We start from the raw sequence: 25,837 nt of genomic DNA on the forward strand, positions 1-25,837 counted from the left end.
CCCCCAATCCATCTCCTCCCTCTGAACACATTCACCCTCCAACATTTAGAACTTCCCTCAACTGATGGAGCCAGGATCATACATTTCCCTGTTCTTGTTCAGGGGAATTCTACCCCACATGGCATAGGCCCTTCCTGTCAACTCATACCTCCAGAAACTCTAACTCCTCCGGGAAGTGGTCTTGCCCCTCCACCCTCTGGAGACCTCTCTCTGCCCTCCAAGCTGCTGAGCCCTTGGTCTCCTTCACTCATTATAACCCTCATATGAGCTCTGCCAGTGCCCACAAATGGGTCCTAAATGGGGTCTGCTCGGGGCCAGGCTCTGAAACTGACACCTCCGACCTGCCCTCCTCCCCTCCATTTGCTGAGGCTTCCTCTTCCACTCACCCCCTTCTCCTGCCACCTTTCCCACAGATCCCTATGGAGGAACCCCTTGCTCAATTTCTGGGGGGTCCAAGCCACTTTCCTCAACTTTTGTGGGATCTCCAGCTCCTGACTGGTACCTGGACAACCCCCCTCCCCCGCCTCCCCAATAGGCCTTCCTTTCTAGGCCCAGACTCCTTCTAAAAGCTTCTGAAAGCCCTGGGCTCCTCCACTCTTCTTCCCTCATCTCCCGGACGCCACAGTTCTACATGCTGCCTTAGCCCCTCCTCGGGTGTAGCTTCCTCTCCTGTACCTCCTGCCCCAAGGTGACGGCACTGCAGTGGCCATGCGGGGTATAACGCCGCCGAGGGTCATCTTGCGACGCCACAGAGCCGTCGGGTTCAGGAACTGAGGAGTGGGAATGGGGGCTGCCCGGAAGGCAGGGCGCGAGGTGGGATTGCACCTCCAGGTGTCCCTGAGTGAATAAAGGAGTAACGGACCGTGCGCCCTCCCTGCACCATCCTCCAGCCGGCCCCCAGCCCGCAGTTCCGGAAAGTTAACCCTTTGTAGGCTGGCACAGGGGCCCGGGCGCCCCCTCCCTGTTCCTGCTTCCGTGCGCCTTCCTCCCCCTCCCAGCTCCCCGTCGCCTTGGTCCCCCCCTAACCCCCCGCCTTGCCACTATAAATAGCCCCTCTTCCCGTTTCCTAAATTCCCTGCTGACGTCTGCAGCGCGTCAGTGTGTAGGAGCCGCGGCCGCATGAATGAGCCGCCGCACGAGTACTACGCGCGCCTATAAAAGCGGCGGCGCCAGCCCGGCTGCAGGAGGCGAGCGGGAGCGGGCGCGACGCGGCCCGACAGGTAAGTGGGACTGACCGGCCGGCGGGCTACCGATGGACCGATGTACGGACACGGACGGGAGGGCAATGAGGAGACCGGCAGGCGGCAGGTTGGAGGCCCCCTACGGGGTGGGGTTGGGAGCAGGGTGGGGGACGAGGATCCCCACGCAGCTGGTGGAGCCGGCCGGAGGCGTACCCAGAACCCCGTGCAGCAACCTGCCCGCGCCCGGATGAAGACGCAGCCACTTCGGAGGAGCATCGAAGAGAGGACGGACCCCAGAGTCCCCGCGACATTTCCTGGGGCTCCTGCGCCATCCTCCCAAGAAAGTGGGGCGAAGGTGCTGACGCCCCAGGCGAGGCGCCCCCTCCTCCCCCTCCCCGCAGCGCGGTGACTCAGCCTCGCTGCCCCCGGCCGGCTGAGCCGGGCCGCCGGCAAAAGACAGACGCCCACCTTCCCGCCGACCCAGCCACGGCTCTCTCGGGACCCCTGCCCCGCATCCAGCCAGGCACCCCCTCCCCGTCCCATCCCGTCGGGCTAGTCCCTTAGCGCCCCCGAATTCCCGCCTCTGCGCGAGGAGCTGTCCTCTCAGGACCAGGCGGGGGCGGGGCCTCAGACGTACTGCCCCGCCCCACCCCCACTGACCCCTCCCCCGCCGCCGGAAGTGCCTCTCCGCAGGGACATATTTGACGTCACAGGGCTTTGACGTCAAGGGCCGCGTGCCTGTCTGCAAGCGCTGGGCCGAGAAAGGCGGGAGACGCGGGGGAGGAAGAGCAGCAGCGCCCCCAGCTGCGGGCGACGGAGGCACCCCCGCCCGGGCAGCGCGCCGGCACCTTGGCTCTAGACTGCTTACTGCCCGGGCCGCCCTCAGTAACAGTCTCCAGTCACGGCCACCGACGCCTGGCCCCGCCCCAGGACCGCGGACCCGGCCACCTGCCGCGCCCCCGGCCCCTCTGTCCCCCAGGGCCCCTCAGCTCTGCGCGCGCTGCCCGCGCCGCCGCTGTCCGCGGTGCTGATCCAGCGCAGGCGCTACGATCCGGCCGTCAGGTCCCTGGTCACCAGAGGCTGCGAGGGCCGGCCGGCTTACACACACATCGCACAGCCCCCGAGCCAGGTCCCCGTCGCGCGCGCTACCCCCGCTCCCCCCTTCCCCAAAATTCTCTGCCCTGACGACTGCCTAACGGGAGCTGCCGCGGTGCCGTCAGCAGCGCGCGCCCCGCCCCCGCGTCTCCAGGGCAACCGTGGCTTTCGATTGTTACTGTGGGAACCGGAGGTAACAGTCTACAGCCATGGTCGCCCCGCAGCACGCCCACGCGCCGCACCGCGCTGGGATCTGCCAGCCCCGGAGGGGGGAGACCAGGAGGAGCAGGAGGAAGCGGGGGCGGCAAGTCAAGATCGGATGTATCTGCCGGGGCGGAGGGAGGTGCGGTTCTGCGGGGCGGGCTACCATAGGGTCTGACTGCTTACGCATCTACCAAGGCAGAGAAGGCACGGTCTGGGGCGTATGTCTGACCGTCCGCCTCAGTGACCATCCTGTTTTCTTAGCCAAGAGGGTTGCAGCCAAGGGATGGCGAGAGAAGGGGTAGCTCTGAGATTTGTGTTCTTTTTATCTCCTCGGTGGGAGGGAGACTACTGGGACCTGAAGGCCTGGGGACTGAATGGAATAGACGGAGGAAAGTTTTTCTAAATATGCCACAACTTCATTCTTCCAGGACCCCCTCGCTGGGTAGGCAGAAAGCAAGACTAATCCTTGAACTCATTTCCTGATGGAGTCACAGCCTTCCCTCACTCTTCTCCCCACTCGTTCTTCCTCTATTCCGTGTAGGATGATAAGGATTCCCAAGCCTCAGGAAGCCAGTGTGCTTCTAAAGGTAACCCGGTCAGTAAAGCATTGTCTGAATGTATCAGCAGCCTCACCTCAATCTGTGCTGGATTCCAATTTGAGATAGTGACTCAAATTAGCCCTAAAGTGGGGGAGCGAATGTGAGAAGGGCTGAAGTCCTATTGGTCTGGGGAAGTGTGAGGAACGACTTCTTCAAAACCATGCTTATGTCATCTGCCACCACCATCACCACCCACTGCAGGGGTTGACTGATGGGTATTGGGTGCTGGACCTCCCGAGGGACAGTGCTGGGGAGTGGTTAGTGCAACCTAGTCCTGCCGCTCATTGATCAATTTTTTGTTACTTCTCCATACCCCCTCCTTTGCTAAACTACTTTTAAGACAATTGGTGCTGGTCTCATAGCTAGTCAATGCCCACATGCTTCCTTCCTCCCACTCGAGGACCCTGGTCTTAAATGTACTTGATTCTGGAATCCAGTGGACATCTGTGGGCAGACTGTAGTGTATGCAGATATGAGTAGTGCACTGGGAAATAGGAGGTCCAACCTGGCTTCATCACCAACTGGTTATTATTTAAGGGGCCGTGTTGTTTCTGAGCCTTGTGCAAAATGCGATAATGATCCTTCCTTCTTGGCAGACTTGTGAGGATCAAATAGGATCACGTGAGTAAAAGCCTTTGGAAACCGCAGAATGCAATTTCAGCCTAAAGTATTCTGCTAGGCTGCTATGTCTTTGTGAGGGTGTGGTGGCACTGGCAAGACCCCAACACTGGGCACTTAGGCAGAATAACGGGAGGGGAGCACACCTTTCTGAGCAGATCTGGGACTGGGGCTGTTGAGGGGTTCTTTGCTCGGGGACTCTCTCAAGAGCTTTAGGTATCTAAGATGGAGTGAGAGGTAGAAAAGAGAAATGGTAGGGATATTCTGAAAATACCAAGTTGATTGCAATTCTAACCTATCTGGAGAAGATGGTCAGGGGAGGAGAAACCAGAGGACTGATAGTACAGTTTTTTAGTATCTTAGAACTCATTGAGTGCACCCCACCCCCAACCTATTTTATGGTAGGAAGGTGAGACCCAGACCACATATAGCCCAACAGTAGTGAGTGGTGGGTGCCCTCTGCTCATCTTCTATGGTGCAGGAGAGAAAACAATGACTAGTAAAGGTCAGGAATGTGAGTTCTGGATCTGAATCCAAGATTGGCTAAGTTACTTAGCTTCTGTGCCTGTTTACTCAGTTGTAAAATTAATAACAGTATCCACCTCAGGAAGTTGTCAGATTAAATTGGGCAACTCAGAAGATTGTGCTTATCACAGTATCTGGCCAGTTAGCACTCAATAAATGGTATTCCTTTTTCTGTCCTCTGGACATTTCCCTTAGTTATAAATTGAAACTATTAGAATAATTCTTACCTGGAGAGCTTTCTCTCCCTCCCTAGTAGAGTGCGTGACAATCATGTGGGTTCCCCCCCCACCACCACCACCAATAGCACATATTTAGCAGGCTTTTACTCTAAGGCAGTGGTTTTCAAAAGTTGTGTTGCATGGTAATGTCCAGAGTTTGCCAAAATGCAGATTCCTGGGTCCCAGTGATTGACTCAGTAGGTCAGGAGCTGGCCCCAGGAATCTAAGTTTTGACATGATTCTGACACAAGTGGTCCACAGAATGTGTGTGTGGTGGGCGGCAATAACCCCTAACAGACTCCGTTGTTCCTGGAGGACATGACAGGACAGGATGTATCTCATTTGTTTCGGACCAGGGGACATTTTCTGTTCTTGAAGCAGGAGGTGAGGGAAGGAGAATTCTCCTCACACCGAACATGAAGACTTTCACCCCACCTAATACTGTTCTCTACCGTCATCCTTCTAATTTTAAGCCCTGACTAAAAATTCATTCCCCACTATTACCTTGCCCTCTCTCCTTTAGTCCTCAAAATAATTCAAAGTAGCAACTGCTGTGGTAGCAATTGTCATCATGTTCATACCTCGGGACGTTGCTAAAGGGGGCAGCCCACGACTGCCATGGGGGCATGTGAGCTCTGAACTGCAGATCCATTGTATTCCATTCTGAACTGCTTATTTCCAGAGAAGCCAGGAATCTGATTTGTGTGGGTGAAATTCTGAAAACCTTAAGTATCAAAAATTGAGTGTTTTTAAAAATCCAATGGGCCAAATCCAACAGGTCTGTAGGAGCAATTCAGTTCATTTCTGAGTCTCCTTTTTGCCAAAAAAGGGATCCTTTTAAACACCAAGAGCAAGGCAGAGGCAGACTGTAGCAAGGGAGAACTATCCTCCCATCCTCAGTTTCTGCTGTAAAGGTCCTAAATCCAGTAAGCTGGGTGTCTGGTGGTGATTGGGGGGAAGGGGGGTTGGTAACTCCAGCTTTTTCATCTTAGACAAGTGCTATGTGTAGTGAAGAACTCAGGATCAGGGGCAATTTAAGGGATGCTAGTCTGATTGGCTCAGGGCAGGCTGGAGTATTTGTGCTGTATCCCCTAATCCTAATTCCTACTCAATTACTAACCTCCCTGGGGGCAACCGTGCATGAGGGTTAGACCAGGGCCTCCTGTAATCTTTCAGAAAAGGAACAGGCTGGTGAACCTGCAGAGGCAGCGCTGAAATCAGTGCAGGGTGGGCCACAGGTGGAGGCACTAGAAGTAGGGCAAATAGCAAAAGTGGACCTAGTGACAGCTTAGGAACAACTAACTGTACTCAAGAACTGGAGGGGCTCCTTAGGCTTTGGCTGGATCCTTGTGGAGTAGCATCAACCCCAGAAACTCTGTAGATGAGGTCAGGTCTGTAATAGGGTTTCTTCTGTGCAGGCTTGGGCTTCTACCCGAGGTTGAGCATCATCCCACCCTTCAAGCTGGTCGTTCAGAGGGTCTACAGCAGTTCTGGAGGAGGAAGCAGAGAACCCAAGATGCCAGAGTCTGACAGGAGACTAGCACACTACCCTCAGGGATCAGGACGGAGGAACCCTAACTCTGTAGCCCAGGCAGAACCATGCCAGGGGACCTCTTCCCAAAACTTCTCAGATGTAAACTCTTCCAACTCAGCCACCAAGGCCTCCTTCCCTTCAGCTTGGGACTTAAGACTTCTACCAAACGTGTGCACTCACAAGCTTGTCCTGGAGACTCACAACTGCAAACACTTCCCTGTTTGGTGCTTCCCTGGAGGTTGTATGGAAGGCCAGAAATCCAGACTTCGGTTTCAAAATGGGTTTTTCTGTATAAGGAAAAAGATGCTCAAAATCCAAATCACCACTTTATTATGTCGCAGTCACAGTGCCAGCCCCTGCTCTTCCCATGCCACCCTCCACTCATCCAGGGGTCCACTGGCCTTTCTCATGTTTGAGTATCAGACGTCATGTTTGAATATCCTGCTCCCTTTTTTCTTGAGTGTAGAGCTGGGCTTATAATAATTTGAGTCTAAAGAACTGATATGTCTCTTAATTGGTGATAGTGAGGAACACTACAGCACTTGAGCTCCCAGAGCAGGGGAAAGACGGGGAGGCTGGAGTCCAGAGGCTGCCCCAAGGTCATGTGGGGGTAGGGGATGTAGGGGCAGAGCCCCTGTTCATCTTTCACTCTGCAAACTGGTCCAAGAACTTGAGGTAGACCTGGCGCTGGGCTGCAGCTGCTGGAATGAAATGGCCACCAGAGTGGGTGAGGTTGATGGCTCCAGTGAATCGGCTAGCCAGTTGCATACTTTCCTGAGGGGGGATGACACAGTCAGTGTCCCCGAAAACATGGAGGGAAGGCAGCGACAAGGGGCCCTGCAGGATGGGTTCTTTGAGTCCAAGGCCCCGGGGACAGAAACCAGACACCAGGATGATAAACCTTGGCAAGGGAAAGCGAGGATCTCCCGCTTGGCCAAGGGCGCACACAAGGGCTGCTAGCGCGGCCCCCTGGCTGAAACCAAGGAGCCCATCAAAAGGCCCCAGTTTCTTCAGTGCCTGTGCCACGGTTCCCAAGGCTTCCTCCAGACCTCTGCACACTGTGGGATGGCTCAGGGCGTTGAAAACGTCTGCTTCCTGTTCTGAAAACCACCAGCCTCGAGGCTGCTCCTCCGGAAGGCAGGGCTCTAAAGTGATATAGGGGAAAGGATGGGGTTAGAGCAAGCGGGTATCTAGGGGAGAAGAAATGAAAAAGAGAGGCACGGAGGATTTGGGAGTGACAGTAAGGAAAGAGAGGCGGCTGAGGGGAAGGGAGAAAGTCTGGGGGAAATGAGGTGGAGAACAGGGTGGCACGGAGAAAGGGGGATGACACATCAAGGCGGAAGCCTGTGAGGCTGGGAAGGAAGAAATGAAGGGTACGGGCAGAGGGAAGGAATGAGGCGAGGATACAGCGTGGGGGTATGCCAAAGGGTGTCGTGGAGACGACGCCAGATAAAAGACTCAGTGCTTTTCCTGGGCAAGGCCGTCTCACCGGGCAGGGCCGTCTCGCCGGAGGCTGGCCCGACGCTCTCGGGGCCCGCGGCATTCGCGACCAGGTGCGGGCCGCTGAGGCACACGAGCTCGGCGCGGCCCCGCAGCGCCTTCCTCAGGGCTCCCGTCTTCTCGCGGAAGGCCCGCTCGCTCTGTCGGAAGCCCGCCAGCCCCAACACCCGCAGCGGCCGCCGCGCCGCCATCTTTCCTGGCAACGCGCCAGGGGCCGGAAGCAGACTTTCCCCGAGCGGAAGTTGAATATGCAAGGGGCGGGACCAAATGCTGGCACCACCCCGAAGGCGGGCCATAGAGCGAGCGGGCGTTCCCAGAACAACCCGGAGGGGAAAGGTGTGGCCGGAGGAGGGGTGGATACCTGAGACCAAGGAGGGTCTACGGAATGAGCGGCGCTCCCTTTTCTTCTCTGCAGCTGCAATCGTCGCAGGCCGCTGCTGGAGTAGGGCGCGTGGGCTCCTCCTGCATTTGCATCTGAGGTCCCAGACTTTGGTCAGGGTCTCAATTCTGCGACGTCCTCCACCCTGCTCCCGTGCATTCTCCGCAGCGGCCGCACGGCGGCGGCCTCGGCTCGCGTCGCTAGGGAGGCGGCCAGTGCGAGGCCGCGCCTTTGGTCTCTCCTCCCTGCTTGCAGTCCCTGCCTACCTTCGCCAGCGATGGCCGGCCCAGGGCCTGGGGGGGGCGGTTCCGTCCGTGGTTCACTGTCCACGGCCCCAAAGAACTGCCGGCGTAGAAGTCCATGGGGTAGGGTTGCTGCCAGGAAATGTCCCTCAGGGCCACCACTGCCTAGTGGGGGACAACAGGACAATAACATTTGCTGACTTTTTCTGGGCAGGATTTCTTAATTCAGTCTTCACGAGGGCCTATGAAGGTCCTATTATCCCCATGCCACAGAAAGGAAATGTGAGGCTCAGAGGGGTTAAAGGACTTGCCCAAAGCCACACAGCTAGGAAGGGACTCAGCTGTAACTAAGTGCTGTTCACCCACCCCACTCCAGATCCCTCCCTTGACAGAACCAGTGCAAAGCCCACTCCACCTCAGGGATTTTCACAACTTGGTGTTACCTCATAGGGTGTCAGCAGCGGCTTGGGGAAGGCTGTGCCCCAGTCAATGGAAAGGCGTGGACATGCCACCTGCACCCACCTGGAAAGGGAAGTCAGGTCAAACCCAAGGAGGGGGGTGCTCCCCTTCTCCTGGGCAGCGTGATGAAAAACATGACTGTGTCCCCAGCACACCCAATGAATGCTTACTATTCATTCTAAAGTAAAGATTGTCACCTAATGCTGTTTAGAAAAACACTACAGCATTGCTTGTTTTCTCCTGTTTCCTCCAGTGACTATGAACTTTCTGAGGGCAGGGGCTGGGCAGCTCATCTGTGATAATATCCCCAGAATCAAATTCTGCAGGTGCCAACCACTCCTCAAACTCATCTCGCACGTTATAATTGCAGCTACCTGTGAGCCCCCACGCTAGAGTGGGGTGACCCATAGCCAAGGGTAGCCCCTGCTGAATGAGTCCTCTGTAAACATTAAAATTTCACGGAAGCAATTCCCATTCACTCCAGCCTTCAATGTGTGCTGGGCAGGACTCAGATCTAAGCTTTCTTAGCCAGAGTCATAGCTAGGGAGGTAAGGGGAAGAAACTTACACATCCACCTCAGGAAACAGGCTAAGCTTGCTGGGGAAGATCTCAGAGAGCAGCAGCCTCATGAACGGAAGTCCCAAAGCTTGGAGCCGAGATTCCAGGTGCTGTTGGAAGAGGGAGGCCAAGCTCAGGTCACCATAATCAAGCAGCCAAGTCTAAATTTGTTAGCCTACTGATTTTCCCAGCTGGGTTTCTAGTCAGTCCCCTCCTCTAGAGGCCATCCCAAACCCACTGACCTCCAGAATCTTAGGGCTGCCCTGGCGGCCCAAAGTGCCCAGGATAAGGCCCCAGGATTTAGCTGAGCGGGCTGTGGTTATGGCTTCTTGGCGGTTGGCCTGCATGCGCTGGTGGTCATAGTGCTCTCTGGATAAGACTTTGCTGTATGGGTCATATCTGGAAAAGAAGTTATCAGGGTCACAGTGACAGCCATTCACAGTGTATGTTGTACACATAGCTCCCCGACCCAGCCCCTTGGTCTGCTGAACCTTCAGGCTCCATGCAGGTAATTAGGAACAGAGGCAAGAGCAGAGACGGTCATTGGAAAGATCAGTCCCATAGCTGGAACAGGCAAAGGTGGGAGAGGGGTTTACGATCTCATTGTAAATACCAGGGGATGGGTGGGTACTGTGGAGCAGCAGCCCGGGTCTGACCCCCAGATTCAGAACCCAAGTACCTTAGATCCTTAGGGCTGCTGGCTGTGAAGTGCCAGAGAATGAGAAAGTTTTGGCCAATCGAGGACCTCAGTGGCAGGGAGTCCCACCCCCTCCCTAGTGGGTCATCCCAGCTCAGCCCATACCGGTAAGCGGGGACACTAGGGTTAGCAATCATGACAGACTCCAGATGGAAGCGGCCATCTCCAAGATATCTGCAATGGGTAGAAAGGGGATGGTAAGCGTGGAGTGGGGCGGGGCAGCAGAAAAGGAAGGCATTGGCTTGGAGGTCCAGACTGGGTTCTTGGCCAGCTATGCTGGTCTGTGTGTGTGTGTGTGTGTGTGTGTGTGTGTGTGTGTGTGTGTGTGAGAGAGAGAGAGAGAGAGAGAGAGAGAGAGAGAGAGAGAACTGGCATTTATTTCACCTCCTGTGAGGCCTTGGTTTCCTCACATGCAAAATAAGGAGTTTGAATCAGAGGAGTGTAAGGCCCCTTTAGTTATGTCATGCAGAATCTAAGAACTGCTCCCCACTGCTCAACCTTCTGGAGGAAGGGTAGAGGGGCAGCCAGGACCATCGGAAGGCCAGTCAGGGGTCCAGAGATCCTAACTTGGAGGTGGTAGGACAGGTTCTCCCTCACCTAGCTCAACACAAACCTGGCAAGTAGTGTTCAGGGTATCAATGATGCTGTAAACATGGTTTCAGGGTAGACATTGGGTCTCTCCGCCCAAACTGGCTCTCAGGTCCTGTTACTGAGTTGTAACAACTACCGTATTGGATTTGTGCCTTCTGTGCACCAGGCCTGGACTAAGCACTTGACATGTAGGACTTCACTCAGTCTTATCAAATAATCCTCCAAGCTACCTATAGTGTCTCTCTCCATTTTACAAGAGATACAACGGATGTTCAGGGATGTTAAGAAACTTGCCCAAAGTCACACAGCTATTAAGCAGTCTATTTGGACTTGATTCTAGGTTTAACCACCAGGATGTATTCAAACATGCCCTGGGAGATACTGTCCTGAAAAGTAGCTTCCCGGGCCATGGAGAAGCCAGAGACAAAGGACAATCTGCCATGGCAGCTCCTTCTTTCTTGGAGAGCACACTGAATTGTGATGAATGGCCAACACTCAAGAGTGTCCCTCCCTCCAACACACACCTTGAAGCCCCCAAGGGTAGGTGTCTATGAGCTCAGAATTATGCGGGCACAGGCACAGGGGGAATGCCCCTGGGGAGTAGAGCTGCAAGGTCTGGGCTGGGGAAGGCCCTGATGTGGGCCTGTCTAGGGGCAGGGGTGTTCTGTGTGGGAGCAGCAAGGCCTGTGGGGCCAGCATCTGCAGCCCCAGTGGTGGGGCTGAGTCAGGGGAGTGCCCCTCCCTGTTTCATTCCATTAGCCAGGAATGGGGCTCCCCTCCCCAGTCCCAGCCGGGGGAGCTGTCGGCTCTGAGGCTGGCTGCATTCACACAACATTAAGCATTTCCATTACCTAAAATAATTAGGCGGCAGGAGACATGCTGCTCCTGCTTGTTAGCTGTCCGGATGCTAAATTAATGGGGCTGCAGCCTGGGCGTGCCCATCCATCTTCTCCAATTATATTCCCACCATTTCTAGCCCACCTTCAGCCCCTGCTGTGAGGCCCCCTGACTCCTGCCTACTCTGGGCCTAGCCTCCTAGATGGACAGAGCACCTGAGAGGGAGACAGGAAACATGAAACCCTATGTGGTCCCCATTTTACATGGCGACCTTGAGCAAACAGTTAAGGAGCTTTAGACTCCGTTTTCTTTCCTATATGATGAACATCAGGCTCCCTTCTAGGGTACACTTCTTATGTCTCTATAACTGGCCCCCCATTTTTCACTTACACAACAGCCTCCACCTCTTTGGGCAGGTGGGAGGACGTACAGCCCAGAATCTCCCCAGGAGATAGGGGCTTGCACTGTGGGACACTCACACGATACTCAGCTTTCAGCTCCTGGGCAGCTGCCTGTAAGGATAATGACAGAAGGGAAGCAAGTGGGTGAGGGGAGAGAGCCAGAGCCAGATGACCAGCCTGGAGCACCTCACATGGGACCCCAGGAATAGTCTGGAGGATGGTGCTATCTGTCCACTTACCTGCAAGGTTGACACAAACTGAATGGTGCTGACCAAGGCAAGGGAACTGGCTGGGGGGAAGGTGAGGCGGATAGAATCCAGGAGGTGGGTAGTATCTATCCGGATGTCCACAAAGACGTACAGCACCCGGAAGTCTTGGACCGAGGTGTCCATGGGAACTGGGAGGAGGGTAGAGATCAGGAGACTATTTTGGAAAACCAGAGGGGCAGAGGGCCTGCCAGGGCCAAAGCCTCTGTGCAGCCAGGACCAGTGGCTTCAGCCTAGGGATAAAAGGAGGGGGTGTGAGGGGGGTGGTGGTCACAGGTCCCTCAGAAGCTCCTTCTCTGTCACTCGGCCAGGGGCCCAGCCTGCTCTACCACCAACAGCCTTTCAAACACCCACATCTGGGACAGCAACACTGTTTCCAAGGCAACCAAATCCAAAGGAAAGATCCACCTGCAGAGCAGGAAGGCCAAGGCCATCCCAGAAACTGGGAGGGACCTCCTGCCTGCAAGCAAGACAAGAAGGCACTGTGATGGGAGATTAGCATGCAGTTCTGCCCCTCTGCCTCCCTGCCAAGATCCCGGCCCACCGTACCCAGGCAGCTGTGGCCATAGTGCACCAGGAAGTCAGCTCCCAGGGCCCTTGCAGTAAAGTCATCCACACAGCAGGCCCCATACGTCACATCACCCATCACCATCGCTTCGGCCTCCGTGAACCTGGGGGGGGGGGGGGGGGGGGAGTGGAGCCAGGGGGAACAATGAGATGGTGACACAAGGGTGAGGTGGGAGAGAGACCTACCCCTGTGGGGGTATCTCAGGGCCCAGCTCCTCTCTCCCTACCCCCCACAATCACTTGGGCTGGCAGCTGCCACTTCTGCCAACAAAGAGTAGGAGGAGCCCAGCTGCCACATCCCCCAGTCCTGGCAGCAGCTCCTGGAACTGTAGCTCTATGAGGATGGTCTCTGTAGCACCCAGTTCCTGTGTCCAAGCTCAGATTGCAGGAAGGACCCCTACCCCTCAGCTGGGCATACACGGGGTCAAATACAGACCTCTGATGCCCCGATCATCCCACCCAGAGCAACGAGTGCGTATACACATGCAAAGGCACCCACTCCCAGGCCTTGACCCTGTGGTGTGTGTGGGCAGGCACGTATGGGTACACATGGCCTCCCTGTCACCCAGACCCCCTGCTACAGGCTGGGATCCCCACCCTTAGTTAGGGCCCTCTGTGCCCAGGATGGGGGGACCCATGAACAGCTCCCCCACAGCACATGGCACCACCCACATACCTCGTGCGTCAGAAAGAGTGGGCTCTGGCCAACACATTGCCATAAGATCTGCTGCCAGGCCTGAATCACTAGGGGACAGGGGTGGGTGGGGAAGACCCCACACTCCCCAAATTCACCATGGTAATGCAACTGGAGGACCAGTTCTTCCCTGAGAGACCCACCCCTGGGGCGTGGGGCCTGGCTTGGTGACCAGAGTCTCCCCATTCCTCTCCTGGGGGTGTGGTGGGGAAAGCTGAGCTACTGTCAGTCAGCATCCGCCCCTCCTCCCCCTTCCCCAAATCAGTCTGTGCACAGAAGCAGATTATTCAACTCCTTAAAATGCAGCCCAGGCATCTGAGTCAGCCAGAGCACTTAATTTTTTATAGATTAAAATGTATGCAAATTGGCCTGAGCCCCAGAGAGCATCCCCAAGGGGCAAGAGGGTGGGAGCTGGGAAGTGAGTCTGTGGCAGCAGGATGAGAAGCAGGGTGGGGGAGGGCAGCAGCAGGGAAGTGGGAGGTTCCCATCACGAGATGACCTCCCCTTTCTCCATTCCCCCTCCCTGTTCCAGTGTTGGTTCCAGATGGCTGAGCACTCCCCACCCCCGACCCCCAAGGATGTCTCATTGTAATGAAGACACTTAAGAGGGAAGAGGAACTGAATACCATCTCCTAGACATTTCTACCGCACCAAGCCCCTCTTTGCCCTACTCCCCCAAGTGTGCCAGAGAAAAAAGTTCACCCTGGCTAGACCTGATGCTGACAACTGAGCTCATTCCGGGTCAGCACTAAGGATTCTTAGGTTCCTCTTCAGACCCCACCACCTGCTCTGGACTCAGCTTTGAAGATACTGGAATTGACTCATTCCTCCCCCCTAAATATTTTAGGGAAAGAGAGTTATATGGACAAAACCAAGCAGGACAGGCTGGGATCTCAGCAGGCTGGGAGTTTAGTTTTGGCTTTTCCCCTTTGTGTGTGTATGGTTATGGGAGGGGATAGGGTAAGGTCAAGGTCCAGAAGGAAAAAAATGTCAACAGGCAGAGCTGTAACAGGCATGGGGAAAACCTTGGCTCAGCTTCTTCTCCAGTGCCCCAGGCCTCACCTTTCCAAGATATCCACAATGGTGCAGGCAAAAAGGAGAAGGCCTTCAGGCATTTGCAAGGCCACTGAAAGACAAGAGCAGAGACATGAGAGCAGAGGGCTGGAAAAATGCTGGGATGGGGCTACTACCCCTGACTGAGCCAGGCAACCTCACCACCCCTACCCCATCTCAAAGCTTGAGGGCTCACCCTTCTTGGCCTGAGCCTGTTGAATCCTCCAGATGGTCTTGGGAATCTCAAAGTTATAGTTGGAAGGCAAGACTTGAATGGCTGCCTGCAGGTGGGGGTTGTTCAGGATCTCAGGGGGGATCTGATTGGCCAAGCGTCCCCGAGGGGCTCGACCTAGGACAACGCAAGGCCTGAGTTGGCTCCTGGCCTAAAACAGAGCCAGACCCAGCTAAGCTGTTAACACCACCCAAGTTTCAAGCCCAGATCCCAGATGCCAAGGGGCTTGGCCCAGCCTTCTTCCCCACTGAATTCATTCTGAAGCTGGAAAGAGAATCCATTAAGCAAGGAAGACAGCTGCATAATTAGTTTCCAGGTTGAGAGATTACTGGAAATCAGAGACTTAAGCCCATGAACGGGGCATAGTTCATACCTTACCTCTGGAGAACAGAAATGATACCAGGAGACTGAACTGAGGACAAACAGAAAAAAGCCCACACAACTGCTCCTTGACAAAGAACAACTCTGAGGGAAAGCCTAGCCACCCTAGCACCCTGGGAAAATGTCTCTCTTCCCCCAGTCCCTGAGACCACCTTGAAGTTCTGAGGTCCTAAATATGAGATGTATAAGCCAACTGTTACAAGTACTACAAGTACTATTTTAAAAGACTGCCCTCTTTTATTTTTTTAAGTTTATTTATTTATTTTGAGAGAGAGCTCACAAGCCAGCAGAATCCCAAGGCGCCCCAAAAGACTGCTCTCTTTACTCATGTCCCACTGACTAGGTCTACACTCATGAATTCCTACACTCTTCCCTCTCCTCATTTAAAAGAGAAATAAATGGGGCGCCTGGGGGGCTCAATCAGTTGAGTATCCGATTCTTGATTTTGGTTTAGGTCATAGTCCCAGGATTGTGGGATCGAGCCCCACATCTGGCTCAGCGATGAGCATGGGGCCTGCTTTAGGATTCTCTCTCTCCCTCTGCCCCTCTTTGCACTCTCTAAAAAAAATGAAATAAAGTTAATAATAATAATAATTAAATTAGATTAAATTTTTTAAAAAAGGGAAACAAACAACAAACATTTAACTGACTTAACAAGTTCCCTAGTCCCATAGTTCCACCCCAGGAAAGATGGAAAGAACACACTCTAATTAGGACTGGGGGCAAACAGGTAAAGACAGAGAAGTGATTTCGCTCTTTAGGGGCTGGTAGTCTAGTGGGAGCAAATGCAGGTATGCAAATTACAACCCTTTGATTAAAGAAAACAGTGTAGCCCATAGCAAAACTGCAGCTCTTAATTTGCATCCTACTCTCCACAGTTCAGTTTAGCTCAACCCCTACTATATCTTTAGGAACCAGATAGTTTGGGAATGTGACAAGGAAGGCAAGAAATGTATTGAATGAATATTTACTGAACCTGTAGTTTGTGCCAGAACTTCTGCTAGGGCCCTTGACTACTATGGGAGGGTTGCTCCTAGACATGACCCTTCACCCTCTGCCTGTGGATGGACGGTGGTGGTGATGATGGTGCAGTGGAGAATTAGCATGGCAGGCTGGGATCCTGAGACCAGAGGTGAATGTCACCCCTGCCATCGTTTTGTTCGAAGGCCTTCGAACAACCAGCTCAGAACCCTGGGTCCCTCACAAAAGCTCCTCTGACAGGGCCAAGTCCCTTGTGGTCTTGGGGGTGTGGGAGCTGCTGGCCTTAGTAGCTCAATTAGTCCCCAGGACCAGTAGGCTCCTCCTCCTTTGTCACGTGCCTGTAATCTTCTGTTTACATCAGCATTCTCCGGTAGACAGAGGTCCTGGAGGGCAGGACTGTCGTCTAGTCCCTCCATCCAGTAGAGGCCTGGCATTCAGTGGGCGCTCAGTAAGTGCCTGGTGAGTGAAACCCGCTTCTTTCCTGAAAGCACTGCCTGAGGGCCCACTTGCAGAATGGCCACTGCAACGCTCCAGTTCTTTTCCTCCCGGTCGGGTCCGCCTTATCCGTGAGTCCTCCTGAGCCTGTCTGCCCGCCAAGGCAGGAGGGCAGCGTTTCCGGCGTGAGGACTACAGGCTCCTAGGAAGGGCTGCTCCCGATCGAGCCCGAAGACTGCAAAAAGGAAGACCGGTCCCTCTGGGCTCCAGCGAAAGCCGCGGTACCCAGTGACCGCGGGGCCCTCGGGGTCCGGTGGAGAAAGGCCGCCGCTGTTAGAGGGGGCTGGTTCTGTCCCTAACTTGAGGGCCCTAACCTGCGATGTGAGGTCCTGCGACCGCAGAATGGTAGTACTTACCTCTGCCAGGGCCGCTTCCGCCGCCGGGCTCTGCAGCCACCGACTCCACCAGCGCCGCCATCACTAGCCTGCCCACGTGGAGATCAAAAAGGCAGCGTGAGAAGAACGCCGAGAGCTCAGACATTGCGATCAACCGCCGATCGCTAGCGAGGGGCGGGAATTTGCTGGGCGGGGACCAGGAAGGAGATGATAGGGGCGGGACTATCGCAAGTCCCTCTTAGCCCGGAAGGACGGGGCTCTCCCGAGCCCCCAGAACACAGCAGTTGCGCTCTCCTGGCTGCCCAGGCATCTCCGCTCAGCTCCCGGCCCGCCCGACCTGGCATTCCCAGGCCAGTGCTCCTCTATTTGCCGACTCCTTGCCCGAATTCTACAGTCTGTCTTGTGAATGGGGACACCCCCCCCCCCCAAGTCTCCCTTCTGCTCCTCTCCCAGTATCCCCTCCTGGTAAGCAGTGGAGGCCATGTAGGTAGGCCACATTCTCTAACTCAGAGGATCCCACTGCCCAAACAAGACAGAACTCAGCTCCACTCAGCCCAGCTCCAAATTGAGTCCTGGTGCTGATTTCAGGAGCACCAGAGGGCTCTTACCTTTAGAACCAAGTGTGGAAGGTTCCCATATGAAAAACTACCAATTTGGGAAGACCCCAAATCTGAGGGTGCTTTCCTGGGGCAGGGAGACGGTCCAAGGATTTGAACAGCCTAAACCGTTTGGATTCTGGCCAACATTGCTCTGCCTAGGCTGCCCCACAAGCCTAGATAGTCTTTCTCTGGCTTGGGCCTGGGCTCCTGTGATCCCAAAGAGAAGGCAGAGTGGCCAGTGAGGCAGCCTTGACGTTTGGAAGAGCAGAGTACCTGCAGGACTGGCCCTCAACAAGGTCTGCCCTAGAGAGCAAAGGTCCCCCAGGGCTGTTTGCCCATCCAGCCCTCTGGCACCATCTTCCTCTTTTGGTGGTGGTGATGTGAGCACTGCTGGCCCTTTAAGGTAGCTCTGTGGCCTCGGGCTCCCCTGGAGGCCCTCCTTGCTTGGAAACTCCTAATTAAAGTGCATGGAGAAGTGAAAAACAAGCAGCCAGGGACAGGCCCTGCCTGGGAGGCTGCCCAGAGAAGAGGGATATATGGGCTGGCTGAGAGTGAGCAGCCAAGGGGAGGGCCAGAAAGGGGTCAATGCTCTGCCCCTCAGGCCACTGACCGATGCTCTTAGGACAGTTATAACTTTGGACTGAACTGTGGCCAACATCGGTCTCAGGAACACCCCTCTTGCCTTGATAAGAGTCCAGCCCGGAATGTCCCTGGTTCTTTGGACCCCCAGGGTGCAAGATCTCAATTCCAGGGATCCCCTGAGTCCAGCCCTTGCCCCTTCAGGACACGAAGGCCCAGCCAACGGGCAGCTTTAGTTCTGGCTGCAGCTGTGAGTTTGGCAAGGGGGCGGGTGGGGATTGACTCTAGCAGAGTAGTGGCTTCTCCCTAGCAAGCACACCACCCCTTAGGGTCTTTCCCTAGGCAGAGGTGGGGCCTGTTGATGATGGAAGGCCCCCATCCTCATAACATTGCCCTATAGCCTCTGTGCTGAATGAGCTGTTCTTGTACCCCTTAGGAAACCAGGTGATGTCTAGAAGAACTAACATGTCCCCCAAGATACTGCAGTGAAGGACATTGAGGGCTGCCATTCAACTTGGGCTGAGAACACCTCCATCTGTTTGTGGGGGGTCTCCCTGCCTGAGTTACTCAGCAGTCTGAGTAATTACTGCCTGACAAGAAGGCAGGCACAGTGCACCCCCACGTTACACCACAACACCCGCCTACAGTCACCCCCACCCCCTGGCTGGACTCCAAAGCAGCATCCAGCCCTCCTGAGGCCTGAAATAACTCTGCTTCTCACACTCACGCCCAGCCCCAGCCAACTTTGCCTAAGATGCTAGAGTTTGTGGGGCAAGGGGGTTATGGGGAGGCAGCTCATGGAGTTGGAAGGAGGATTAGCATACCCTGATTCAGGCCTACACTTTGGCACTGATCTGCTCTGTGACATTGAGCAAGTTGTTCAGACTCCCTGAGCCTCAGTTAACTCATGGAGAGCCTCTGCAGTGCCCAGTGCCTTAAGTTCAGCTTTAATGTCTGCCTGGCAGGGCTCAGGCAGGGTGTGAGGTCAGTCCAGCCCTGCAGCTGGTCAAAGCTAAGAGAATGCCTCACCTTCAGTTCATCCCAAGATGGACCAATCTTTTTTTTTTTTTTAAGTTTATTTTGAGAGAGAGAGAGAGAGCACATGTGAGCAGAGGAGGGGCCAAAAGAGAGGGAGAGAGACTCCCAAGCAGGTTCCACACTGTCAGTGTGGAGCCCAACATGGGGCTCGAACTCATGAACTGTGAGATCATGACCTGAGCTGAAGCCAAGAGTCAGATGCTTAACCGACTGACCCACCCAGGCACCCCCATGATGGACCAATCTTCTTAATCTTCAGAACAAAGTTACTTTTTCCACTACCAAGCATTTGCACATTCTCTTCTGCCTGGAATGTCCTTTTTCCTTCTCCGCCCTCAAGACCCAACCTAAATGGCATCTCTTTAGTGAAGATTTCCTTGATGGTCCTTCACCCCCTTACAAAGCTAGCAGAGCCCCCTCCCACACTTGATGTCTCCTCGTCATATTCTAAGATGGCTTGTGGGTCTTTCTTCCTAAACTATGCCATAAGCTTCTGGAAGTCCATATCTATGTAGTTAGCTCAAATACAGAGCCTGGGTGCCATTGAATGCATGTGTGAATGAATGATACTGGCCTTCTTTTGAACCTTCCTATCATACCAAGTTTTTCTCCATGGAATCACAACTCATTCTCACTTCAGTTAGCTCTCTTAGACATCACCTGCTCAAAGCAGCACTCCTTGACCCCCTCATATCAACTCTGTACTATATCCTGCTTTTCTTCCAAGCACTGCCTGATCTCGACTTTTTTCATTTGCTCCCTATTAACTATAAACTCCACAAAGGCAGAGACCTTGTCTTTTCCATTGGCTGAATCCCTAGGAATAGTAGTGTCCCACAGGATAGACCCTCAATAAATGTGTATTGAATGAGTGACTTAGCCCACTTTTTCCTTTCCTAGGACCCCTCTTATCCCAGGCCAGTAGGGGGTGCCGCCTCCACCTAGGATCTCTCCAGGCCTGAACCTTCTCAGCTCAACTCAACTGGCCCCCCGCGGGGCCAGCTTTCTAGGCGGTGCCTCCACCATCTTTCAGGAAGCCCCGGGCGGGGTCTGTGTAGACTGAAGGAGACCAGGGAACCCCCTAGGCGGGGATAGCCTACTTGAGCCCCACTTTGGTTCTTCTCTTTCTCTAGGATTTACAACTGGGCCTCACTGAATGCTTGCTGAATGGACTAGACCAGTCTGGGCGTTCGCCACACCTCCCCCCGACAAAAGAATAGTATCGTGGGACGGTGGATGTGAAGCGGCTGGGTCCGCGGGAGCTGTCCTGGGCGAGGAGGAGCCGTCGAGCCTCCGAGAAGCAAGCGGAGCCGGCTAGAGAGGATATGGGCAGGGGTGCTGACTTGTGACTGGGGTCTCATGGCGGTTGTCTTCCTGCCCCAGCTGGTGGGCAGAGCGCACGCTTCCAGCAGCCGGTCTCGGTGACCTCCAGCCGGGAAGGGCGAGCGGGCGGGGGTTGGGCTGCGGGTGCGAGCTCCGGGAAGCCCGAGGGGCCCGGGAGGGGCTTTCGAGTGACCCGACGGCCGGCCCGGGGCTGGGGCAGGTACTTGGACCAACGCGGGCCAAGGATCGTCCCCGGGGGCGGGCGCAGCGAAAACACCTTGGGAGGCGGCGCCGTGCGGCTGAGCGCCGCTGCCCTGGGAATAGGACGGCGCTCGGCACCGCGAGCTGAGAGCACTTTCATAAATTTTGTATGGGAGGCGCTCCGTGAGCGGGGGCGGGGAGCGGAGCGAGAGGGAGGGAGCTAGCGAGCGAGCGAGGGAAGGAGGGAGGGAGGAGGAAAGGTGGGGGAAGCCGGGGGGTTGGGGGGAGGAAGGGAGGCGCCCCGCTCCGCCGATCACCGGGTCCTGCAAACGCGCGCCGGGCGCTTTCCCCGGAGCTCGGCGGTGCGTGCGAGCGCCCTTTTGCAGCAGCCGCGGCGGCGGCGGCCCGAGGGGGCGGAAAGGAGGGGGCTGCAGCCCGGCGGCCGGGCGGCCGGGGGGCGGCGTCCCCTCTCAAAACCGCCTGCAAAGAGCTCGGGGCTGCAGAGGCAGGCCGCCGGCTCCGCGGAGCAAGCCGCTTGTCCCGGGGCTGAACGAGCGCGCCGGGCTGCCAGGCAGCGCCGCGGTTGCTAGTGGGCGCCGGTGCCCTCGGCGCGGGGCTCGGGCTCACCATGCCCCTGAGGGGCCTGGCTGCCGGGCACAAGCGGATCCCCGGCTTGCCCCCGCCTCGACGCGCTCGGATTAGCTGCAGCCGGCGCCCAAGGATTTGAATCCGGACTCCGGGAGGGAGCGCGCCTAGGCCGACCTCGGAGTGGCGGCCCCACGGCCAACATGCTTCGCAAAGGTGAGTTGGAGCTGAAGGGGCAAGTTGGAGTTTAGTGTGCACGGGACAGAGCCGCGAGGCTGGGAGCCGCCTGAGAGCTGCCCGGCGCCGGGGCTCCTGGCCGGGGAAGCAGCCCCTGGCGGGCTGGCGGGTTTTGCGGGGACGCACCTGCGGAGGGGTTGCTGCTGGAGCTCAAGCCCCTGTCGGTGACCAGTTGCGAGACACGGGATTTGCTCCGTGGATCTAGCGGCCAGGCCTAGGGATCTGGCTCGGCGAGGTCATTTAGAGACCACAGTGAGCTGCCCATGACGGAAGGGGAGGTGGCCTTCTGGGACCTTTGCTTTGCCATTATAAAGTTTTGCAGTTGCAGGCTCCATCCCCTGCGCGGGCACATGCTGCCAGTTCTGCCGCTTTGACCGTGCCGGGTGTAGCCCGCGCTCCAGTGCGGCCAGCGGTCAGTGACCGCGGGCCCGGGCGCTCACTGCGCGCCCTCGCTTCTCAGGCGGGGCCCGGACACGGGCACCTTTCCTGCAGTCTGCTTTGGTCCTCAGGGACGGGCTCTGGGTACCCAGCAGCCGAGGGAAGGTGGCCAGCGCCTGATGTCCGGTTCTTCAAAGTTTCCTCTCTGACTGGAGCAGAAAAATGCGAAGGCGGGGGGCAGCGCGGGTTGCGTGCGCGGCAGGTGCCAGGCTCAACTTGAGGGGAGCTGGCCCCGCGCGACCACCTAACCACGACCCTCCCTCTCCCTGCGCCGCCCGGCTCAGTGCAGAGCGTTGCAAAGTTGGCGCGGGTGCTGGGGAAGTCCCGCCGCGCCCCCACGTGGCTGCCGCGCGGGGAGCTGTCCCCAGGGCCCAGGGAGGGCAGGTGACCACGCCGTGAGCCCGCAAGCCCCGTCTCCAGCTACCCCGGCCTCTGCGTCTGCCTCCCTCCCTTTCCAGGTCCGGGCGAACTGCGGCGCTCCGCCGGGACCCTCTCGTCCCTGGACCCGGCCGGGTGGCCGGCGAGTCTCGGCGCCTGTGTCTGGCGACCCGGGCCCTGCGGGAGCCGGTTGAGGCGAGAGCTCAGGTAGCTGAGGGGCCTGATCCCTGCGCTCAGCGCTCCTGCCTTAATCCGCCCCTGTTTCCATGGCAACAGACCGAGGTGTCGTAAGCACAGGATTCTGACCTCACAGTAGGATAGGGAAGGAGAAAACGGGCAGGGGGAGGTGGCGGAGGAATGGGAAGCGAAGCCTCAAGATGGGCGGAGAGGAGCAGGCGTGGGGGTCATGGAGGAGACCCCACTAGCAGGTGGGACAGGTGGGTGAAGAAACCACACCTTCGCTGGACGCAGTAAAGGCTCTGTGGTGGTCCAGGCTTGCTCAGGCCTACCGGGAAGCCTTGGTTGCCCCATCGTGTCAATAGTCACAAACTTGTGTGTGACTTGTGTCTTCCACGTGGGCCTGGGCAGTGCGGGGGAAACGCTAGCTGCCTTTTACTGTGGTGTGGGAAAAGTCCCTGCGGCTGTTTGGAGAAACCACTTCACGGATACACCCAGTTCCCTTTCTCTGCAGAAAGAGACTAAAAGTCCTTTCAGCAGCTAGCGTTGCTGGCCTGAGTGTCTGCACACAGAAGGGGCTTTTTACAGAACTGAGCAGAAGCCCAGGTCTGAGAAGCTTCGGCCTGGAATGTGTAGACTTGCCCTGGTGCGTAAGGCTTCCCAGGCAGTTTTAAAAAGCCGCCATGTCTGGGTTGCCTCCTCTGTGAGGGAGATAATAGAGGGAAACTGACATCTCATTTTCCTTTTGGTCTGTTGCCTTTCGGCAGTTTCTAGTTTAAAGTGAGCCACAAAGCAGCCCATGCAATTCATTTATATGGCTTAGGTGCCCAGGGAGGCTTGAGTAACCTCCAGGAGCCTGTCTTTCCCATCCAGAGACCCAACCTGGAATGAGCCCAGTGCATCCTGGGGGCTGCTCCCCTTGGAGGAGGCTCACTTACCCTGCTCAAGAGGTGGCTGCTGGAGGCTTGGCAGTCATATGCGTTCACCACTTGGGCTATTTTTCCCTTCCTTCATGGCTTGGTTGATGAGAGAGTTTCTTCCAGCAAAGAGGTTTCCACCTGGATTGACCAGGGGAAAACAGAGCAGAAAAACCTTTTGCTGGGCTATGCTCGACTCCAGTGGCCTGCAGCCTTCTGCTGGGACATTGTGTGGGCAAAGGACTTTTACTTTGGCCCTTTGCTGGACATTCTTCTCTCTCTGTCCCTGATTGTGATCACCAGGACTTGTTTCTTTTGCACACATGTACAAGACACTCGGATTCTCCGTGTGGATTCTAGGTATGTGCTGAAAGCCAAAGGTATGCCTGAGGCCAATGCCAAGGGAGGTGGCCATTGAAGTGTTTGCTTCTGGAATTGTTCCCCAAAGCTCCAAGCAAAATGTTACAGGGTGGGTTCAGACAATTGTTGCAGTTTCCCTGCCTATCAGCTGCAGGGCCCTTCATGGGGTCCTAGACCTGAGGGAGTTTTATAGTCCAGCTTTGGAAGAGGGTTTGAAAAAAGAAAGAGCTGCCATTCCTAGATCCTGGGGGCAGAGTGGAAGAGAAAAACCCTCTTTTCTGTAAAGGGTTGGGCTCGTGGGCTTGACAATGGAGTGCTTTGTGGATTTAGGAGGCTCAGTGTCTGAAGGCCCAGAGGAGGAAGGCAGTGAGCGTAGGCATTCGGTCATGAGGGTCATTGCTCTGATTTCTGGTTGTCCTGTTACAGCAAGCTGGGTCCTGTCTTCTGGCAGGACATTTTAGGAATTGCGTGCGCTGCCTTGCATCCCTTCAGGAAAGGACTCTACTGGCCACAGCCCCACCTCTGTGAACCAGAACAGCCTGAGTCGTCAGTGGATCCTGCTGCTGACAGCGCTAGTAGCTGAAGGCTTCAGCTGCTGCCTGCCCTCTTTTCCATCTCCTGGCCTACCCTGGCAGAACCAGGGATATAAAAAGCAAGCCTCTGGTCAGAGATGAGAGGCAGGCAGAGCAAGCCAGGCCCCGAGCCACCCAGCACCATCCAGGAAGAAAGAGCAGCCCTGTTGGGGGTTTTGCTTTGCCAGAAGTGGCCTGCTTAAGGTCAGGATCTATGGTTTTCATTTTTAGAGCTATAAAAACAGAAGGCAAATCAACAGCCTCTGGGCTAATAAAGAACCTGTCCTTAAAGTTTTTGTCTTGTTAAGCAAGGAAATAGAGTGCCAAATAGGCTTTGTTAAGTGGCAGTCTAATTAATAATTTAAAATCTTGTAGCTGTCTTTCATTAGAATTTATCTGTACATCAACCACAAAATCAGTCAAACACACTCATTTATAAGTTAATGCCATCTTTGAATAATTCAGCAAGAGCTAGATTAAGGTCTGCAATCCAGTAAGATGCATTTTGTTCTTTTGGTTTCCATAGCCAGATGGGCTGGCCTGGTGGCTGGATTGGGTCTCCTTTGTGTGAAGAAGGAGGGGAGGCAGAGGGAGGAAGGGACCATGGGATTGTCAGTGCTTCGTCCATTTGATCCCTGAGGTTCCCTAGGTGACCTGAGAGTCTCCATGTGGCCAGGGGTAAGCAGGCTCCATCTCTTGGAGCTATCCATAACATGGCCCTGTTTAGCTCCGATGGAGAGGAGAAGGGAGGAGTGTTCCACCAACAGCCAAGACACTTCTCTTTCCGCTGCAGAGGAAGTGTAGAGCGGAAATACAAGAGCCCTGCTTGAGAGGGTTGAGATATGAGGCTTTTGTATCCCAAACCCCGGTGCAGAAGTGGAATTTCAGTCTTCCCAGCCTAATTCTGTCCCGCTCAGGGAATGCAGCCTGGTGGAACCAATGTCACCAAAACAGCTTCTATCATTGGGAAACTCTGGGCTGCTTCTTTCCTCAAAGTTCCTCGTCCTTGTGCCGGAAAAGAGAAGCCAGGAGGAGGAATTTTAGGGGAGCACCGGGACACAACCAACAGAAGAAGAGAGGCAGAGCGAGTTGCTAAATAAAGCCCATGCATGCATTTTCTCATCAGTAGCCAGAATAAAAGCAAGGAAAGCAGCGTATTGTTTCCCTTGTGAGCTCAGACCACACAGAAAATGTGTTTTGGTTCGATTCCTGTCATGCCAATACGTGGCCAAATCCTCATTGCAGCTCTCAGGTCCATTTTTGACAGACAAGCTGTTCCAGACCCAAACTCCGAGCATGGGCACACGGGCTCCTGCACTGCAGGAAGGAATCCCGGAGTTTGTGGTCTCCATCTCGGGCTGCTGCTCCTGAGCCCTCTAGAGGGTTCAAGGGCACTATTTATGGACACCAGGTAGATAACTGGAGCAGACGGTGGACTTGACACCAGCAGAGGTTCTTGGCCAGGTTCGAAAAGGGGAAGTCTTGTTAGGAAGAGGAAAATGCAGGTGTCTGTCCCCTGACCTGTGGCATAGTTGACAGCAGATGAGGCTGAGGAGGGAGGCTTGTGGGGTGAATTCAACTCTGAGCTTTGGAGTCACAGCCTGAAAAAGGACACAGCAGAAGTTCGCTTGCTGGAGATGAGAAGGAGGGGGCAGGCATCATGAAGGATGTCAAGAACGGATCTGTTTGGTACCATCTGCAGCAAAGTAGTGGTTAAGGTTAAAACAGAGAGGAGATGACAGGGAGAGAACAGATGGCCAAGGAAGCAAAATAGCTGGTGAAACGGGAACA

At 55.5% G+C, this 25,837-nt stretch overlaps 3 protein-coding genes and 1 long non-coding RNA gene across 6 annotated transcripts in view; 2 read left to right on the plus strand and 2 right to left on the minus strand.

Annotated features, from left to right (window-relative positions):
- Nucleotides 1-2,475: 2,475 nt before the first annotated feature.
- LOC122233563 lies at nt 2,476-5,942 on the plus strand. 2 transcript variants are annotated; one of them, XR_006211174.1, is made up of 3 exons: nt 2,476-2,619; nt 2,909-3,067; nt 5,859-5,942. It is a non-coding gene; the product is annotated as an uncharacterized LOC122233563 (long non-coding RNA). The 2 variants fall into 2 exon arrangements; XR_006211175.1 differs by having other exon boundaries at nt 2,909-3,075; nt 5,859-5,924.
- DPH1 (diphthamide biosynthesis 1) lies at nt 4,993-22,230 on the minus strand. Of its 2 annotated transcripts, XM_042966535.1 has the most exons (16): nt 21,331-22,230; nt 16,664-16,731; nt 14,415-14,567; nt 14,228-14,291; nt 12,454-12,575; nt 11,878-12,035; nt 11,628-11,749; nt 9,915-9,983; nt 9,355-9,511; nt 9,122-9,222; nt 8,539-8,617; nt 8,120-8,260; nt 7,836-7,948; nt 7,024-7,119; nt 6,155-6,261; nt 4,993-5,930 (listed from the first exon to the last, which is right to left on the minus strand). In XM_042966535.1, exons 2-13 carry the CDS (start codon nt 16,722-16,724, stop codon nt 7,853-7,855), a joined length of 1,323 nt encoding a protein of 440 aa, XP_042822469.1. In that variant the 5' UTR covers nt 16,725-16,731; nt 21,331-22,230; the 3' UTR covers nt 4,993-5,930; nt 6,155-6,261; nt 7,024-7,119; nt 7,836-7,852. The 2 variants fall into 2 exon arrangements, with proteins under 2 accessions (XP_042822469.1, XP_042822468.1); XM_042966534.1 differs by having other exon boundaries at nt 4,993-6,261.
- OVCA2 (OVCA2 serine hydrolase domain containing) lies at nt 6,288-7,709 on the minus strand. Its single transcript, XM_042966536.1, has 2 exons — nt 7,464-7,709; nt 6,288-7,119 (listed from the first exon to the last, which is right to left on the minus strand). Exons 1-2 carry the CDS (start codon nt 7,663-7,665, stop codon nt 6,620-6,622), a joined length of 702 nt encoding a protein of 233 aa, XP_042822470.1. The 5' UTR covers nt 7,666-7,709; the 3' UTR covers nt 6,288-6,619.
- The window catches only part of RTN4RL1 (reticulon 4 receptor like 1), a 72,160-nt gene continuing 67,493 nt past the window's right edge, over nt 21,171-25,837 (plus strand). Inside the window, exons 1-4 of the mRNA XM_042967239.1 lie at nt 21,171-21,183; nt 22,101-22,227; nt 23,901-24,049; nt 24,147-24,250. Of these exons, the coding sequence (XP_042823173.1) occupies nt 21,171-21,183; nt 22,101-22,227; nt 23,901-24,049; nt 24,147-24,250 (393 nt within the window). The remainder of the gene's footprint in view (nt 21,184-22,100; nt 22,228-23,900; nt 24,050-24,146; nt 24,251-25,837) is intronic.

Source organism: Panthera tigris, chromosome E1 (genome assembly GCF_018350195.1).
Source record: "Panthera tigris isolate Pti1 chromosome E1, P.tigris_Pti1_mat1.1, whole genome shotgun sequence".
Classification (NCBI taxonomy): Eukaryota; Metazoa; Chordata; class Mammalia; order Carnivora; family Felidae; genus Panthera; species Panthera tigris.